General features: G+C 39.9%; 1 protein-coding gene across 1 annotated transcript; it reads right to left on the bottom strand.

Moving 5' to 3' along the window:
* Window positions 1–3665: 3665 nt before the first annotated feature.
* LOC127581040 (peptidase inhibitor 16-like) lies at window positions 3666–14386 on the bottom strand. The gene is made up of 5 exons (XM_052035098.1): window positions 14009–14386; window positions 11753–11971; window positions 8331–8440; window positions 7987–8075; window positions 3666–3769 (listed from the first exon to the last, which is right to left on the bottom strand). Exons 1-5 carry the CDS (start codon window positions 14168–14170, stop codon window positions 3666–3668), a joined length of 684 nt encoding a protein of 227 aa, XP_051891058.1. The 5' UTR covers window positions 14171–14386.
* Window positions 14387–17784: the final 3398 nt, after the last annotated feature.

Below are 17784 nucleotides of genomic sequence, written 5' to 3' on the forward strand. Positions count from 1 at the left end.
CATGCAGCTTGGATATCTTCTCAGCTGGCAGCCTCTATAGTGGAAAAAGCACCATTAACGTTGGTGAGCTTGAAAAGTAGTCTGTGTTATTTGGCTATTTTGTGGATGTCTTTACGAGGAAAGAAGTAGCTGAAGATTAAAGAACAGAGTCATATCAAATCATATATGAAATCATATATGCTCTCACAGACCAGCTAAAGACATGCATCCCTCTCAAATATCCATGCTTATTGCTTGGCCAAAGTTGGAACTAATCATTGCTTCTTCCTAACGTCCTGTTGATTATTAATTTGATGTCACCATTTTTTATAAGATAAGATATCTTTATTAGTCATATGTACATCAAAACACACAGTGAAATACATCTATTTGCGTAGTGTTCTGGGGGCAGCCCGCAAGTGTCGCCACGTTTCCGGTGTCAACATAGCGTGCCCACAACTTCCTAACCTGTACGTCTTTGGAATGTGGGAGGAAACCGGTGCACCCGGAGGAAACCCACACAGACACAGGGAGAACGTACAAACTCCTTACACACAATGGCTGGATTTGAACCCAGGTCTCTGGCGCTGTAAAGTGTTACGCTAACTGCTACACTACTATGCCTGTCAGTGTCCAAGGTCTATGTACAGATAAATGAGTAATGTTGTTTGATTGTTGTAATTTCCAAGTCCAGAAGGTAAAGTCAACCAGGATTTGTGGAATCTACAGTAGTAATGGTAAATATGCCAGAACAAGCACTTAGCTTGTGAGATGTCCACACTACAAATTTATGATTCTATAAAATCTGCAAAAGCTTAGTAGGCTTTTAACCGTTCACAGTTAACAGAAACAAATGCAATAATATAAACAGAAAATGCTGGCAACATTCAGCATGTCAGGCAGCATCTGTGGAAAGGGAAATAGTCTTTGACGTGAAAAGTTAACTCAGTTTCTCTTTCCACAAATGCAGTCTGACCTGCTGAGTGTTTCCAGCATCTTCCGTTTTTATATTTCCAGCATCTGCAGTGTTTTTTATTTCCATTTGAAAATCTCAGGGAGTCTGCCTGTTGCATTCTGCAGCACTCATTTGGAAACAACTTAAAAAAAAGGCAGAAATGCTGGAAATACTCAGGCAGCAACAGTGAAGAGAGAAACAGGGTTAATGTTCCAGATTGATGACCTTTCATCAAAACTGGAAAAGTGAGAGAACAAGTTGGCTTTAAGTTTCAAAGAGATGGGGAGAAAGAGGAAATGGTCTGTGATCAGGTGGAGACCAATATGTACCACAACTGAAATGGATTCTAATTCCTCATTACCCAACTGGTGTTTGAACAATTGCAGGGCAACATCCAACCTAGTACCTGAAATCATGGCAACAACTATGACAACTTCATTCTTTAACAATTGTGGTAACTAAAGTTGACCAACCATAAGCCAAAGAGCAGCAGTAGAGGAGGCACAGTGGTGCAGCAGGTAGTGCTGCTGTTCTACAGCTTGAGCAGACTGGGTCTGACCCTTCCTCTGATGTCGCCTGTGTGGAGTTTGCACTTTTTCTCTGCGTGAATTTTCCCCGGGTGCTCTAGATTCTTTCCATTTCCCAAAGATGTGCTGTTTGGTCGGTTAATTGGTTTCTGTGAATTACTCCTATTGTAAGTGGTGGTGGGGGGGGGGGGGGGAGGAATTGATGGACATATGAGAGAGAACAGGTTACAGAGAAATGAAAGGGCAAACGGGATTGATGGGAAAGCTCTGAGAGCTAGCATAGACTCGATGGGCCAAATGATCTTCTCCTATGTCATAAGGGAATATAAAAAAGTAAAGGAATGTTTAAGACTACACGTGTCACGTTTAGGGTAAATATTGTAAATTGCTATGGTAAAATTTCTTGCTATATCTAGCAATGTTGGCTATTAGATATTCCTAAGATATGAGTTTCTAAAGCAAAAATTTCTTCCTTTCTCTCTCTCCCTCTCTCATTTCAGAAGTCACAGCCCACTGTCCCTTACAGCTTCCAACCTACAACTGGCAATGAGGGGACGAGTTCTGAATAATGGGTGAGCAGCAGAGCCCAGACATGATTTGGTTGCAGCTCATGATCCTGGGGTACTACATATTTATGCACCACATTCAAAATATTCAAATCAATTCTGGTGTTAGTGTTCTGGAGCATTTGCACATGAATTCACAAAATGTAATAAATATTCTTAGTCACGAAGCAAGACATTGTTCCTCACAAGGAGTCAGTGGGCAGAAAATCATGTTGCAGAATCTCGTGCATACCATGAGAGAATGATAAACTTTTACCTGGGTTTTTACAGGCACAGACTGGTGAATGGGAGGAAGGGAGCCTCCAAACAAAGAAGCCCAATGATCACTGGAAAAGCCTCCGGACCTCCTTTACATACAGGGTGAATTATGAATGTTGGTTTTATCTCCATAAAGAAGTGGCCTAACCTTCCCTTAGCCACACTTAGGTTTTAGTAGGAGACTAGTAACGGGAAATAGTATTGAAACAGAGCAGGCAATACATTTGGGAAAGGGGACCAAAATTTCTTACCGTCTGTATCCTGTGTAGAGCCTGCAAAGTAAACAAACAACAATCTTCAGCACTGTAAAATTTGTAGGCTCAAATTAAAGAGCAAAATGAAATATCCAGTATAATTAATGTGTCAAAATCATAAATATTAACAAATTAGTTCCAGAATAGGACTAGTGAATAACATCAACCAAAATTCAGAAAGAAGTTCTCATTTCCCTTTTTAGAAAAATGTGTGCCTCCACAATAAGGGCTCATAGTAAGGTGTACAATGGGGACACAGGAGACAAGTGGGCTTTATCACAGGCTGCAAGAAGGCAATCACTTTTTTGAATTCAGTTGCATCATATTTGTAACGGAAACCCTGTTTGGCAAGGCAAGTCACCTATTACCCCATGGATAAAAAGAAAAATATATAACTCTATGATGCAGATGGATCCATGATTCTGCAAAAAGAAGGCTGGCAGCAGTAACCAATCACAGAACACAATCCTGACAGAAAGCTAGAAAATACATCTGGACAACTAACTAATCACTCAGCAAGTATTCTAAGGTTAACTCTAATATGGAATAGCTTCATTTATTTGTTCGACACAGCAACTGACTGCCACGTTCCTCATAATCCAGAAAAGAAACCAACACCACTATTGCCCAAAATGTTACATTGGGATCTATTAATAAAACAATATTTGAGAATGCTTCTGTGATAAGTCCTGGAACATCTTACTATGCTAAAAGTTCTATAGTAATTCCAGTTGTTGTTGTTGTTGTTGTTGCCAGTCTTAATTGAGCCTCTAAGCTGTTCAATGTTGAACCCTGCTGACAAGATTTGCGTGTAGCATTTGTCAGATTGACATCCCATATGCATCATGTGCCCAGATTGTTATAGATTAATGAGCACCTCCCCAACCCCCCACAATCTAAACTCACCACTTGTTTTCAAAGGAAGCACTTAAACATCCATTTTGCAGTGTGGGCCAACAGAATTTTGATCCAATATCATTGATTCATGGGGAATCAATAAAGTAAACATAATGTTCATCCCAAATCTTTGTATCACAAGAAATATATTTCCCACTTTCATCTTCCCTCACAGAATTTTTCTAAGAATTGTAACACTGTGATACAATACAAACCCAACCCATTCATTTTATTTCCAGGCTGCTTCCAAATCAGTTACATTTTTAGGTAAATATTGCTCATTAGCACCTGCAACTAAGCATTGTTTCATACCTGCTGGACTTGATCTGGAAGCTGCAAAGTAAACAAAAAGCAAACTTCAGTGTGTTCTAAAAATAACAGACATTGAAACTTTCCAAACTGATTGAGCACAAAGAAGAATATTGACCAGACTTCAGATCTATTACTACAGTGTGGTGTCAAATTAATATTGTAAGAGAAACAATTATCCCTTCTTCCTACCCTCCTTCTGATCCTTTGTTCAGTTTTGGTTTAGATATTTCAGATTTGGTTTTGAGGATCAGATTAGGTTTCTGCATTACACTCTGCCCTTGGGGAACATGAAAATGGGCGAGGTTTGTAAACCGATGGCTGACTCAGTCCCTTCAATATCCTGTTGGTCATAATTATCCTAGTGCTTCTGATCCAGGGGAATGGGTGGGGGGAACACAGTAGAAGGGTGTAACAGTGTGCCCTGATAGGGTGGTGCAGGCAGAATCAAATTGGCTGAAAAGTGACTTCTGTGATAGCAGGGATGTCATAACAAAGCTAAGCTAGATCATCCACTTTGCACTTCTCACTGAAAATGGTTCTGAATGCTTCAGCCTTGTCCTTAGTAACCGTCTCCTTTGCCCAGTATCATTGAGGATGGGAATGTTCTCAATCCCTCCTCTTCCCTTTAGCTGTCTAACTAGGACGAGATGTGACCAGACTTCTGAGCTATGTTCTGATCCATTAGCTGTGAGATTGTATAGCTCTGTTCATTACATGTTGTCTTTGCTGTTTCATATGCATGTTATCCTGTGTTGCGGCTTCACCAGGCTGGGCACCTTTTTGGTGTACCTGGTGCTGCTCATAATATGCCCTTTTGTAGTCCTTTCTGAGGTGGAGTTGATCACCTAGTTTGATAACAATCGTGTAGTGAGGAGTTATGCCAGGCCATGATGTTACAGATTGTAGTAGATACAATTCTGCTGCTGCTGCTGCTGGTCCAGAGGGTATACAGTAAGAGTAAGGAAGTCATGTTGCAGCTATATAAAACTTTGGTTCGACTGCCCCTAGTGCTGTGTGCAAATCTGGTCATCACATTACAGGAAGGATGTTGAGCCTTTGGAAAGGGTATAGGAGAGGTTTACCAGGATGCTGCCTGGATTAGAGGGCATGAGCTACAAGGAGTGGTTGGACAAACTTGGGTTGTTTTCTCTGAAGCATCAGAGACTTAAGGGGAGACCTGATAGAAGTTTATAAAATTATGAGAGGCATAGATAGGGTAGACAGTCAGAATCTTTTTCCCAGGGTAAAAATGTTCAATACTAGAGGGCATAGCTTTAATTTGAGAGGGGGAAAATTTAAAGGAGAGGTGTAGGGCAAGTTTTTTTTTAAACACACAGAGTGGTAGGTGCCTGGAACAGGCTGCCAGGGATAATGGTGGAAGCAGATACAATAGTGGGTTTTAAGAGGCTGTTAGATAGGTACATGAATACACAGCGGATGGAGGATATGGATCATGTACAAGCAGAGGAGAGTTAGTTTAATTTGGCATCATGTTTGGCACAGACATCGAAGGCCAAAGAGCCTATTCCTGTGCTGTACTGTTCTATATGTGCTATATAAGGGGGCATTGGTTTAAGGTGAGAAGAAAGAACTTTAAAGGGGATTTGAGGGGAAAGTTTTTTTTACACAGAGAGCAACTGACATCTGGAACTTGCTGCCAGATGAAGTGGTGGAATCAGATACAATCACTACATTTAAGAGATATATAGACAGCCACTTAAACAGGCAAGGCATAGAAGGTATGGACCTAATGCAGGCAATAGGATTAGTGTAAATGGGCAAAAAGGTTGGAATGCACATGGTGGGCTGAAGGGCCTGTTTCTGTGCTGTACAACTCTATGACTTTATGGCTCTAACATGGAGAGCACTGATTCATCAGCTGAGCAGGAACAATAGGTGCTAACCATGGGGATGGTTTCCATGGCAATGTTTGATCTGGTGCCATGTGATTTCATGGAGTCTGGAGTCAATGTTGAGACTCCAAAGGCCACTCCCTCCTACTGGTGCCAATTGGACAGGACACATTTCCTGTAAGATCTTATTCTATGATAATGACTATGTTAACTTAGACACTTGTTTCCAGATGTTTGTGAGGACAGTTTTGCAAGGTTGACTGTGGTGGGAATGACTTTGCCATGCCTGAACTTGGTGCCCAGCTTGATGCCGTGTGGTCTGACTGCTTTCATTCATTCTGTCTTTCAACATTGCAGTTACGGTACAAGTAGGCATGATAGGCCAGCTCAGAGGACATTTAAGTGTCAATCGCTTGGTGGACTTGGAATCACATAAAAATCAGACCAAGGAAGGAAGGCAGATTTCATCTCCCTGATGGACATTTTATGAACAAATGGGTTTTTACAATAATTACAAATGGGTTTTTTGTAATCATCATTGCTCATTTCAAATTAATAACTGAATTTAAAATCGCCGCTGGCAGAGTGGAATTTCTTAAATAAGATGTCCTTTGATTTTAAAAAAATGGTCAGGTCTACTTATTACGTACTGGTTTATACTTTTGCTTTCCTTTAATAATTTGCAACAGGGCAAAATTCAGGAGGTCTATTCGTGAAGGATGAATTGGAATTGCATTTACCAGTTTCATAATCAGATGATTTATTCAAGGACAATGCAGCCAGAAAGGATAAAGGCTGCCAATTCCTTTCCACTCCTTTTTCCTCCACCCTTCCTTTTCCTGTTCTAGATCTGTTTCTGTGCAGCTGGTGGCAAAGGCTGTGCAGCATAGAGCAGACCAGCAAGAATATTGACACCATATACGCTTTCCCAAGCCAGTTCAGGCATCAATATTTCTGTATCCACCCTGTCATATTCATGCAGTTGTAAGGCTTTCAGTCTATTCTTGCCACCAATGTGGAATGGTCCAGCACTGAAGTCACAAGCTATGACCTGAATGGATAAACTTTTTCTAATGCCATCAAGGTATAGAAGAGGCCATTCAGCCATCAAGTTCATGCTGACTTTCAGAGTAATTCCACCAAACCACCTTTTCTCTCACATGCCTATTCATTCCTCAATGATTCTCCTACCACCTATCTATACTAGGATAATCTACAGTCACCAATTAACCTACCAACCCCCCCGGCTTTGAGATGTGGAAGGAAGCTGGAGCACCCAGGGAAAGCCCATGCAGAGAAAAAGTGCAAGCTCTCTACAGGCGGCTTTGAAGGACAGGTTGCTGAAGCTGTGAGGCAACAGCACCACCTGCTGCACCACTGTGCCACCTCTACTGCCAATCTTTGGTTTATGGTTGGCTAAATTATCACAATTGTTAAAGAATGAGGTTATCATAGTTGTTGCCATAATACAAGGTATCAGGGTTCACGTTGCCCTGCAAATGGTCAAACACCAGGTGGGTATTGAGGGAATGGAATCCATTTCAGCTGTGATACATCTCGGAGTTCACTTGTTGCATCCATAAAGTTATTATGCATGTAGTCAATGACACCATCCACCATGAGGAAGCCTATAACCTTCATGTATCTATGTTCTTATGCCAACTGCTACCTCCTACAGAAAGGGAATGGGTTGTAATTTGCCCTCTGAATAGAAATCATTAGTAATCTTGTGGTCAGTGTGATCTCGACAGGCAGTAGCAATGTAGTTCTTGCCCTACTCTGAGGTTGCTGCCATATGAAACAAGTGGCAAATTTAAGTGAGGATGTCCATGCAAATGGCAAAGGTGTTTCCTGGAGGTTAAAGTAGGAAGATTATTTGGGAGAATTATGTAAAAGCCTCAAAATTCCTTCTCTCCCTACCACACTCCTCCCTGCATACTTTAATACATAGAATTATATAAACATCCATTAGAGATCAATTTGCAACCAACTTGGTTATTTCTTTTAATATTGCTAGTGGAGGTCCCTCCTCTGCTGAAATGCTTTCTCAGCTGCACAGATTTCAGAAAGGGCATTAATTGGGTCACGGTGTTCCAAAATGCAGAACAGTGTCAAATCAACATTGCATGCCGGTTGTTGCCACAGCTTACCCACTGTAGAGTGTTTACTGCCTTCACGTTAACAGTCTCACCAAAATAGATCTGGTACAAATAATGCCAGAAATTTGTTTGTACACTTTGAATACCAATTTGGAAGAAATTCAATATCTATAATGCTTTAAATACAAATGTCTAAGTGCTGAATCTTGTAGGCCCAATATACTAAATAGGAAGCACAATACACAGAAAAAAATTAAGTCCGATTATTATGCAGAAGCATACTTACTGCAAAGTTTATCGATGCACTTATATCCAGATGGACATTCACTGCAGGGAACTCCTTTCTTATATGGTTTGAAACCAACCACATTTCCTCTGAAAAAGGAAATATGCAAAAATCTGAGTGGAATTTTAGAATATGTTGCATTTACAAATAATGCAAAAAGAAGTTTTGGATCTGTGATTTTTTGCATGGCATGCAATAATATTAATGGTGACACAATATTATTTTAACTTCTGGAATTTAATATTAATTGAATAAATTGGAAATGCAATGATGCCACATATGAGATATATATTATTCTAGAATAGCTAGAAGTTCCAATTATCTTGCAGATAGTTTATACTTACGAAGGTGCATAGTTGCATACCAGAATAGAGAGGTTTTTATTATCCAGACCTTGTAGCTTATCACAAAAGTGAACACTGCAACCTACTTTGTCAGTAGTTGCCCATACCACCTGTAAGATAATAGAATACATGTGGACTTGAACATCTTGTTAAGCAGAACTTACAATTACTTAGAAAATGATCTGTAAATGTGATGCAAGTTTGGTGAAGTTTATGATCAAGAATAATTGTTTTACCCTCAGACCTGTTCTGACATGTGAATGCCTCTGGTGTGCATACGGTTCAACAAGAAATCATTGATCGCTTACTATAGAGTCATAGAGCAATACAGCTCAGATACAGGCCCTTCAGCCCAACAAGTCCATGCTGACCACAGTGCCCACCCAGCTAGTCCCAATTTCCTGCATTTGGCCCATATCACTCCAAGCCCACTCCAGGGCACACACACTCTTACAGACTAGTTCTTGGTAATGTCTTCCACAAGAGCGCTTTGCAGATGGAGATTGTTTCCTGTGTGCACTGTTCTCCAGCAGCCTATGTCAGTTCCTCTGCCTCTCTGGAAGGATTCTGCCACCCATCACCCAAGCATCGTGCCTAGCCAATTTTCCCCTATAGTTGAAAGAGCGTTGGTTAAATTGTGGTGTGACCTTTACAGGACACTTAGAGGCTAAAACTTTGAGGAAAACTAAGCAGGAAATTCATCCCTTTGTCCCTACTATTTATGACATGGACTAGCACTAGAAGAGGGAACTTGTTAACACCATTATTACATAGCTTTTTTTTACTGCTAATAAATCTTAACCTAGAAAATTTCGAACAGTTTTGCTCATGCCTATGGTTTATCCACCCAACCATTTTCCTTTCACTTCTTCTAAAATCTCCATCTCCTGCTTACTGTCAGCAGTCCTACCTTACTTCACTCAAGTAAACATAATTAATATCAATATCAATGGGTAACAACCCTTGGTAAAGGCAACTTGGATTATTTTAGTTTTCAGTTTGCCAAGATCCAAATATTCTCTAATGATCATTAAATTATTGCAGGGTTTTCGCAATGAACATCATGTTGATGAGTCTGTTCCCCACGTCGATAATTCATTTTTTGATTACTCCTATACTTTATATTCTCAGGCTTAAACCTGCGCTTGTGTTTCACATGTCAATTTCAATTTTTTAAAACAGATTTATACAGCATGGAAATGGGTCTTTTGCCCCTCTGAGATAGCACTGACTATCAAGCATCTTTCTACACTAATATCATTTTCTCCCCCACATACCCATACCCCAACTTCCCTCAGAATCTACCACTCAGTTACACGCCTGGGGCAATTTACACCAGCCAATTAACCTATCAATCTACATGTCTTTGGGATATTGGAGGAAACTGGACCACCCAGAGGAAACCCACATGGTCACAGGGAGAACGTGCAAACTCAACACAGACAGCACCGTATGTCAGAATTGTACCCAGGCCACTGGAGCTATTAGCTGCACCCCTGTTAATTATTTCACACTTTAAGGTGATCATCTCTCAGCAGCCTCCATTCAGTGCTGAAAAGTCTAAAATCCTCCTCATATCCCCGAACTATGATACTTTTGATGAACAGCACAGTTTATTTCTGCATCGCCTAGTAATCAGAAGTAGACAAAGCACACAAGGTATGGCACACCAAAAACCTTAACTTGATCCTCCAGCTTGTATTCTACTGTCATGGATTTGTAGTTCAGCATTCAGTTAATTCCCCTTAATTATTTCATTATCATTCATTTAGGATGTGCATCACCTTTTTCTCATTCCTAAGCACAAAACTTCATATTATTCCACATTAAATTTAAGATGTCATTTTTCTATCCATTCACATACTTTGTCCTTCTCATTCTGTTATTTCTGATCTGATTCCCTAACCAGGCCAAATGTGTAAATGTAAGCAACTTTCATATCAAAATCAGTAATGGTAATGGAAAGACCTTTTAGTTTGAGGACGTGTATTGAAAGAAATAGAATGGTCAACATGTTGCAACTGTGTAATTTGATTAATGCTAAGTTAAAAGGAGTGCTTGAGTGAATCAGGTACACCTGGGGAAAGGGAGGGGGGGGAAGGAGAGAATAAATAATTATTTATTTATTTATGACAGCGAGAGAGAATAAATAATGAATAATATGATCATTTGGTGAGAAAGTAAGAGCACTGTAATTAATTGGACATGGAAAAGAACAAAATAGATAAGAAAAGTGTTGTCCTGAGGAAGCAATTTCTGCTATGATGTCTATAGATATTTCTTTCAGGATTGTCAACAGATCTTCTGAAAAAAGTAAATGAAAAAATAAGTTTGCAATGACAAAACAAAAAGAATTTGTTTTGATAATGAGGAGTCAGATTTTGAATGGGAAAGAAATCCAATTATGATATGATCATTAGGTTTAAATAATGAAAGGAAAATGTATGGACACTTAAAATTAAATGGTTGAAAGTACAGATAATAAGAGAGCTCTCCGGAAGTATTGGCCACTTTGACCAAATTGCAGCAGCTAATATTTAAAGTAATTTATAAAAGCAGAGTTTAGGAAACTGGGTAAGCTTTAAGAAGCTACTTATGTGTCTTTAGCCCTTACATTGGAAGGGCATGTCAGCCAACCATCAAAAAGACACCACACTCTCTAGAGAGCTTCTAGAGTCTGTGTGAGCAAGGAAAGAAAGTGTGTTTTACCCTAACTCAGAACATCTTAAATAAATTAATGAGCACAATAAAATCTGCACAAAGAAATGCAAGTTGGAATTATTGAATTCAGCATCAAATCAGGTACAAAATGTAAAATCATGAGCGGGGAATTCACATTGCATTAAGACAGAGATATGAAAGACAGAGAAAGCCCATGCTCTCATTTTCTTCTCTAATTAAAGAATACAAGAGATTCAACATTTGTATAAAGTTAATTTTCAGAGCCAGAAACTATTTGGTAGCAATGCACTTCACACAATTAAAAGGATACTTCTACTGTATGTGCAAGCTCTAATCTTTCCTGGGGTGTTTGGTTCATCTATACTAAGCAACTACATCAATTTCACAATATTCCAAGATTGATGAGATACCTATATGCATCTTTTAAATGAGTATCTCAGGCAATAACATTTTAATTTCTAAACTTAACAACACATGTTCAGTTCCAAGAAGTTTCTGTCCAATTTGTACACTGTAATTATTCAATGTGCTGTTATTGAATCATAATTTCTTATACAAACCTAGCCCACTTTGTTCTTGAGATGTTGACAGAACCATTGAAACCTCCTAGTTGCTGTGCTGATCACAATACAAGGTCACTGTCAGGAAACTCATTAACTATAAACAAACATTTTGGATGTGATCTGAAACTAAAATAATTAGATATAACAAAGATTTGAGAAGTAAGTAAGAATTCATACCTGGGTATAGTGCCCACACATCTTCCCTGAAGTACAGGTCATTGTATCATATGTGTAATCATAGATTTCTAGATACCAGTCCTCAACTCCTTTTGCTGGATCTAGTGGACCATTTGTTGCATACAAGTTTTCTCCTACTCTCCCTCTGTTTGGATTGTGTTTCCACAAACATTTATTTGCATATTTTGTGGCAATTTTCTCCAAGTGTGCATCCCATCTCTAAAAGTAAATTCATAGATAAGAAAATATAATGTAAATAGAAATGATGAGAACATAAGAAATAGGAGCAGGAGCAGGCCATCTGGCCCGTCGAGCCTGCTCTTCCATTTAATAAAATCATGGCTGATCTGACCATAGGCTCAGATCCAGAACATAATTTGCTTAAAGTCAGAACTAATCTGAATTGAATCAATTGGAATTGAAAGATCAGCAATAACTCAATCCTGTTCTGAGGAAGGAAACGTGGTGATTTAAAATTTAATCCTCAATAAACATTATGAGACATAATTTGATAATATTATGCAAAACAGTTGGTTGTGCATTGTGAGGTGGTCTACAGCATTCAACATTTACAGGCTTTTCATTTCAACTTTATTTCTTGTCCTTAACTGATTATCTATTGAATTCAGAGGGATACACAGCAAAATAAGAGAAGTAAAATCATTTATATTATTTCAGTAAGTTCATACCCATTGGAAAATTATTCAAACCAAATACTAATCTGCTTTCCTCATTGTCCCCAGCAACCCCTACAAGCAACTAACACTGTGGATGGTTACTTGTTGGTCTTGTTGAATTCAAAAATTATTTCCTCACTACCAGTGAGATTTGTTTGTGAGAGACTGCAACAGGGTTGTAAAGCAACCCTGATAACATCTCTCAGAATCAGTAAGAAAAATGACACCTACTCATCCTTACCTTACTAGGGATCAGAAACAAACAGCTGTGCAAGAAGCCATTGTTACGTGGTCAGCTCCCACCTGTGAACTGGTGTGAAGTACAAACCAATATCTGAACAGACCTATGCATGTAGAGTATTTTGAACTAGCATATGTCTCATAGATCTTTTGACTGAAAAATAATTACAAATAATATGCAATGTTTTTCGTATCCTAAAATAATCCAAATATACCACAAGCAATTGATTATTTTTATACTTTTGTAAGCTAATATGAGAGCCAATCTGCATGTACCAAGATCGAACAAAGGAGAGAAAATGGCCACATGATGATTGATCGATTGCTTGGGTATTGTTGGTTTAGGAAAGAAAGTTAACCAGGGCACTAGAGAATGTCCAACATTTTTTTTTCTCTAAATAGATTTGTAGAATTGTTTCTAAGCTCTGGGACAAGCAGATTTATTTGAAAGACGTCCTCTCTGACAGTGCGGAAATTTCTCATTACACTACAGGATCCGTTTAGATTATGTGCTGGAATGGATTTTGAACCTACTACCTTCAGTTTTATAGATACCAGTCCAAAACTAGGCTGTTGTGATCGCTTTTCTGTTGATCAAGAATGAAAAGCGGTCTGTTAACTCCCACCAGTTCTATAAAAGTGTATTCAAAAGCTTTTTAACCTGTGCTTCCTAGTGCTGTAATTAAACTGGAACTATCTCTTGGAATTGTAGTGTAAATTAGCATTAATCTGCTCTCAAATCTTAATCAAGAAAAAAAACAATTAGATACTACACGGATAGACTCACTCTCACCAAACAAGTGTTAACCAATTAATTTGGAGAGGCTCCAAGAAGGTTAATGAGTAATACCTAACATTGGTGCAAGTTATCACCCATGTGATCGTGCTGTTCTTCATTATGTTCACCTTTCATCTCCTCCACTGACAGGCGTGCTGCTAACTGTTGGTCACCCGACCGTTGAGCTCGCATAAACTAAACTGCCATTCACTTTATCCATTTTATCCCAGTGTTGCTTTCGTTTTTGCCGTTTCTTTCTAGTCAAAATCACCTCCCTTCCTTCCAGAGATACTTGTTAGAAAACGTGCGCCTATTTCATTCAAGAGTAACATCAGATTTTTGGCAGGCGGTCCAGCGGAGAGTTTCAGGCGCACTCCACCAGTTGGGTTGTGACCGTGTTAAACCGGACCCCACCAGACTGTCGAAAGTCGTGTCCTCGCCGCTAATAACTGAAGCAAGGTCAGTGCAGAGCCACCGGAGCATCTTTTGAGTGACAGGGGCAAATGCCCCCGAGATTTCTGTTACCTTTGGAGTCGGTGTGGAAGAATTAACGCCACTTACCATTCTCAGCATGTTGGTTGCATCAGGTACCTCGGAGCGAAACATATTGTGTGCATCAACCAGGTTTTTCTTCTCTGCCTTGGAGAGAGCGCGGGCCGGCTGGGGCAATGCCAGTGAAAGGAGCAGGAGCAAGGTGGGCACAGTCAGAGAGCCGGCTGCCATCCTTCTTCGCTTGTCCCGTGACGGATCGGAAGCAGATCGCTTAACTTTATAGGTGGGCGCTCCGGTGAGTGGGAGAGGAAAGGGAGCTCATTGCCCTTGAATGATAACCCTGGAAACAATGACGCGACCACTTTGTGACGCCTCCACTTTATTTCGCGGTGCCGTTTCACACCAAAGCCCCGGAGAGAGCCGAGGCTGATGGCAAACGTCAATGGGTTGAGGTAAGAGAGATAAATGCTGAAGATGGGCTTCAGCGATGTCCGGAAAAAGAGGCTATTGGGGAGCTGATGTACAATGCAGCACAACTGTACATCTGCAGCACTGTATGTGTTGCAAGCGTCGCCGGCCAAGGTAGCATTTATTGCCTTTCCCCAGTTGCCCCTGAGAAGGTAGTGGTGAACTGCTTTCTTGAACCATTGCAGTCCATCAAATGAAGTACTCCCAGGGTGTTTTTGGGTAAGGAGTTCCAGGATTTAGACCTAATAAGAATAAGAATGTCTGCAGTATCAAAATGTGCAGTGATTTGGGGGAGAGGGGGGGTGGTGGGAGGGGGTATCTGCGGGTGGGGGTATTCCCCGGTGTCTTAAAGTTTGGGAGGTGCCGTCTGACTCAGCCCGTGAACTGCAATGTATTTTGCATACTGCAGACATGCTGTGTCAGTGTGAATGTCAAGGATGATGGATGGGCTGTCAATCAAGTGGGATGACTGCATCAAGCTTCTTGTTTGTTATTTAAAGGTCCACTCATCCAGGCAAGAGAGCTCCATCACAGCCCTAACATGTGCCTTGGAGATGGAAAGTTTTTTTTGGGGGGGGAGGTTCAAATGCATGTCATTCTATGCAGGATACCAAGTTTCTAATCTGTTCTTATAGCACAGTGGATGGGCCAGTGATGGTACAAGAGTCTCTGATCTAATTAATCCCTGTGATTCAGAACTGACTGATTCAGAAGCAGAACCTCACAGTTACACTGTTTACAAACATATAGTTTATTTGATAGATTATTCACTTTTTACTGCATGCTTCACAAAATATGAGGAATCTAATAAAAGTAAACAACAGTATCATTTCATGATATAACAGTAAAAATTAATTTACATTACAGAAGTAAAATTAAAACAGGCTTTCTACTCATGTAATTATCTGCAACAATGTAATTGTTAAATTGCTTTTGAATGTAGATTCATTATCTTTCTTATTAAAGTATGTTAATGAAGTTTAAGGCATCTGTTCAACCACACGTAGGTTGCATAGCTAAACTATCACTGAGCAACCTGGCTAAGCCCACATAATAACAGGCCTCCACTATGTTCAGGCTGCATCCACAATAAGTTGACATTTTGCCTATATTTTTCAAGGTGAAAATTCCAGCAGAAGAAATTAATTTGTTTCTCCTTTATTTTTGGATGTTTTTGGAGTATCAAATATCGTATACTTCTAATCTGAAATTGCAATTTCATGGAACATAATACAGGGGGAAATTGAAGAAATGGCAAATGAGATCCCACAGTTCTTGCTGGCTTACAATCCTTTGCACTTCATGTGCCAGGCTGTTTATGCTATTTAATGCATTTATTCTTAAAGATTCCATATTTGACACAACTACTGTGTATTTAAAGAGTATCAATCAAATTTGTTCCAGGCATGAACCATGGGAAAATTAACTCGTATCTGAAAAACCCACAAGTATTTCCTTAAAACCTTTTAAAGGTTTCCATAATATAGGTTGTATCCAAAATTGTATTTATTCACCACTTTTAGGGTTGTAAAGATCTTAGGGCTTTTTAAAAAATGCAGAGGAAATTTATTCTAATTTCTTAATAAAATATTGTTTATGAATTTCCTCAAATACAATATTTCTTAGTGGAAGCACTACAACATGAAAAATATCAAATCTGCAGACCTATCCATACCTGTTTGTCAGTTCATCAGGGTCATACAGCATGGAAACAGGCCCTTCAGCCCAACTGATCCATGCCGACCAAGATGCCCATCCAATTTAGTCCCATTTGCTTGCATTTGCCACATAACCTTCTAAACCATTCCAGTCCATGTACTGGTCCAATGGTCTTTTAAAAGTTGTTATCGTACCTGCCTCAACTAGTTCTTCTGGCAGGTCATTCCACATACGTACCACCCTCTGTGTATATAAAAAAATTGCCCCTCAAGTTCCTATTAAATCTTTCCCTCTTACCTTAGAGCTATGCCTTCTACTTCTTGGTTCCCCAACCCTGGGAAAAAGACTGAATGCATTCACCCTATCTATGCCCCTCATGATCTCATACACCTCTATAAAATCACCTCTCAGTCTCCTACGCTCCAAGGAAAAAAGTCCTAGCCTGTCCAACCTCTCCCTCTTACTCAGTCCCTTGAATCCTGGCAACAACCTTGTAAATCTTTTTTGCACTCTTTCCAGTTTAATAACATCTTTCTTATAGCAGGGTTACCAAAACTGAACACAATACTCCAAGTGCAGCCTCAGCAGCATCTTGTACAACCACACCATAACCTCCCAATTTCTATACTCAATACCCTGACCCAGGGTATTGAAGGCCAGCATGCCAAAAGCCTTCTTCGCCACCTTGTCTACCTGTGAAATGGAAACATGTACTTGAACTCCAAGGTCCCCCTGTTCTACAATACTCCCCAGGGCCCTACTGTTCACTGTGAAAGTCCTACCTAGATTTGACTTTCCAAATTGCAATACCTCGCACTTATCCAAATTAAACTCTATTTGCCATTTCTTGGCCCATTTACTCAACTGATGAAGATCCACCTGTAATTTTTTTATAACCTTCTTCACTGTCAATGATACCACCTATTTTAGTGTCATTTGCAAACCTACTGACCATACCTTGTACATTCTTATCCAAATCATTGATATAGATGATAAACAACAATGGGCCTAGCACTGACTCCTGAGGCACACCACTAATCACGGGCCTCCAGTCCAAGAAACAATCTTCCACCATTACCCTCTGCTTCCTACCAGCAAGCCAATTGTCTATCCAATTAGCCAGTTCTCCCTGGATTCCATGTGATCTAAACTTCCAGAGCAGCCTACCATGTGGAACCTTATCAAAGGCCTTACTGAAGTCCATTTAGACCACATCTACTGCCCTGCCCTCATTGATCTTCTTGGTCATATCATCAAAAAACTAATCAAGTTCATAAGAAATGATCTGCCACACACTAAGCCTTGCTGATTATCCCTAATCAACCTGTCTTTCCAGATGTTTGTATATCTTTTCCATCAGAATCCTCTCCAGTAACTTACCTACCACAGATGTGAGGCTTACTGGTTTATAGTTCCCAGATTTTTCTTTACAGCCCTTCTTAAATAAAGGCACAACATTAGCTACCCTCCATTCTACCAGCACCTCACCCATGGCTAACGATGATGCAAATATCTCAGCAGGGTTCCCACAATTTCTTCTCTAGCCTCCCACGGTGTTCTTGGATATACCTGGTCAGGCCCTGGAGATTTGTCTACCTTCATACATTTTAAGACATTCAGCACCTCCTCTACTGTAATGCCGACTATTTCCAAGACCTCTCCATTAACTTTCCCTAGTTTCAAAGCCTTCATGTCTTTTTCCACAGTAAAAACAAAGG

This window comes from Pristis pectinata, chromosome 20 (genome assembly GCF_009764475.1).
Source record: "Pristis pectinata isolate sPriPec2 chromosome 20, sPriPec2.1.pri, whole genome shotgun sequence".
Classification (NCBI taxonomy): domain Eukaryota; kingdom Metazoa; phylum Chordata; class Chondrichthyes; order Rhinopristiformes; family Pristidae; genus Pristis; species Pristis pectinata.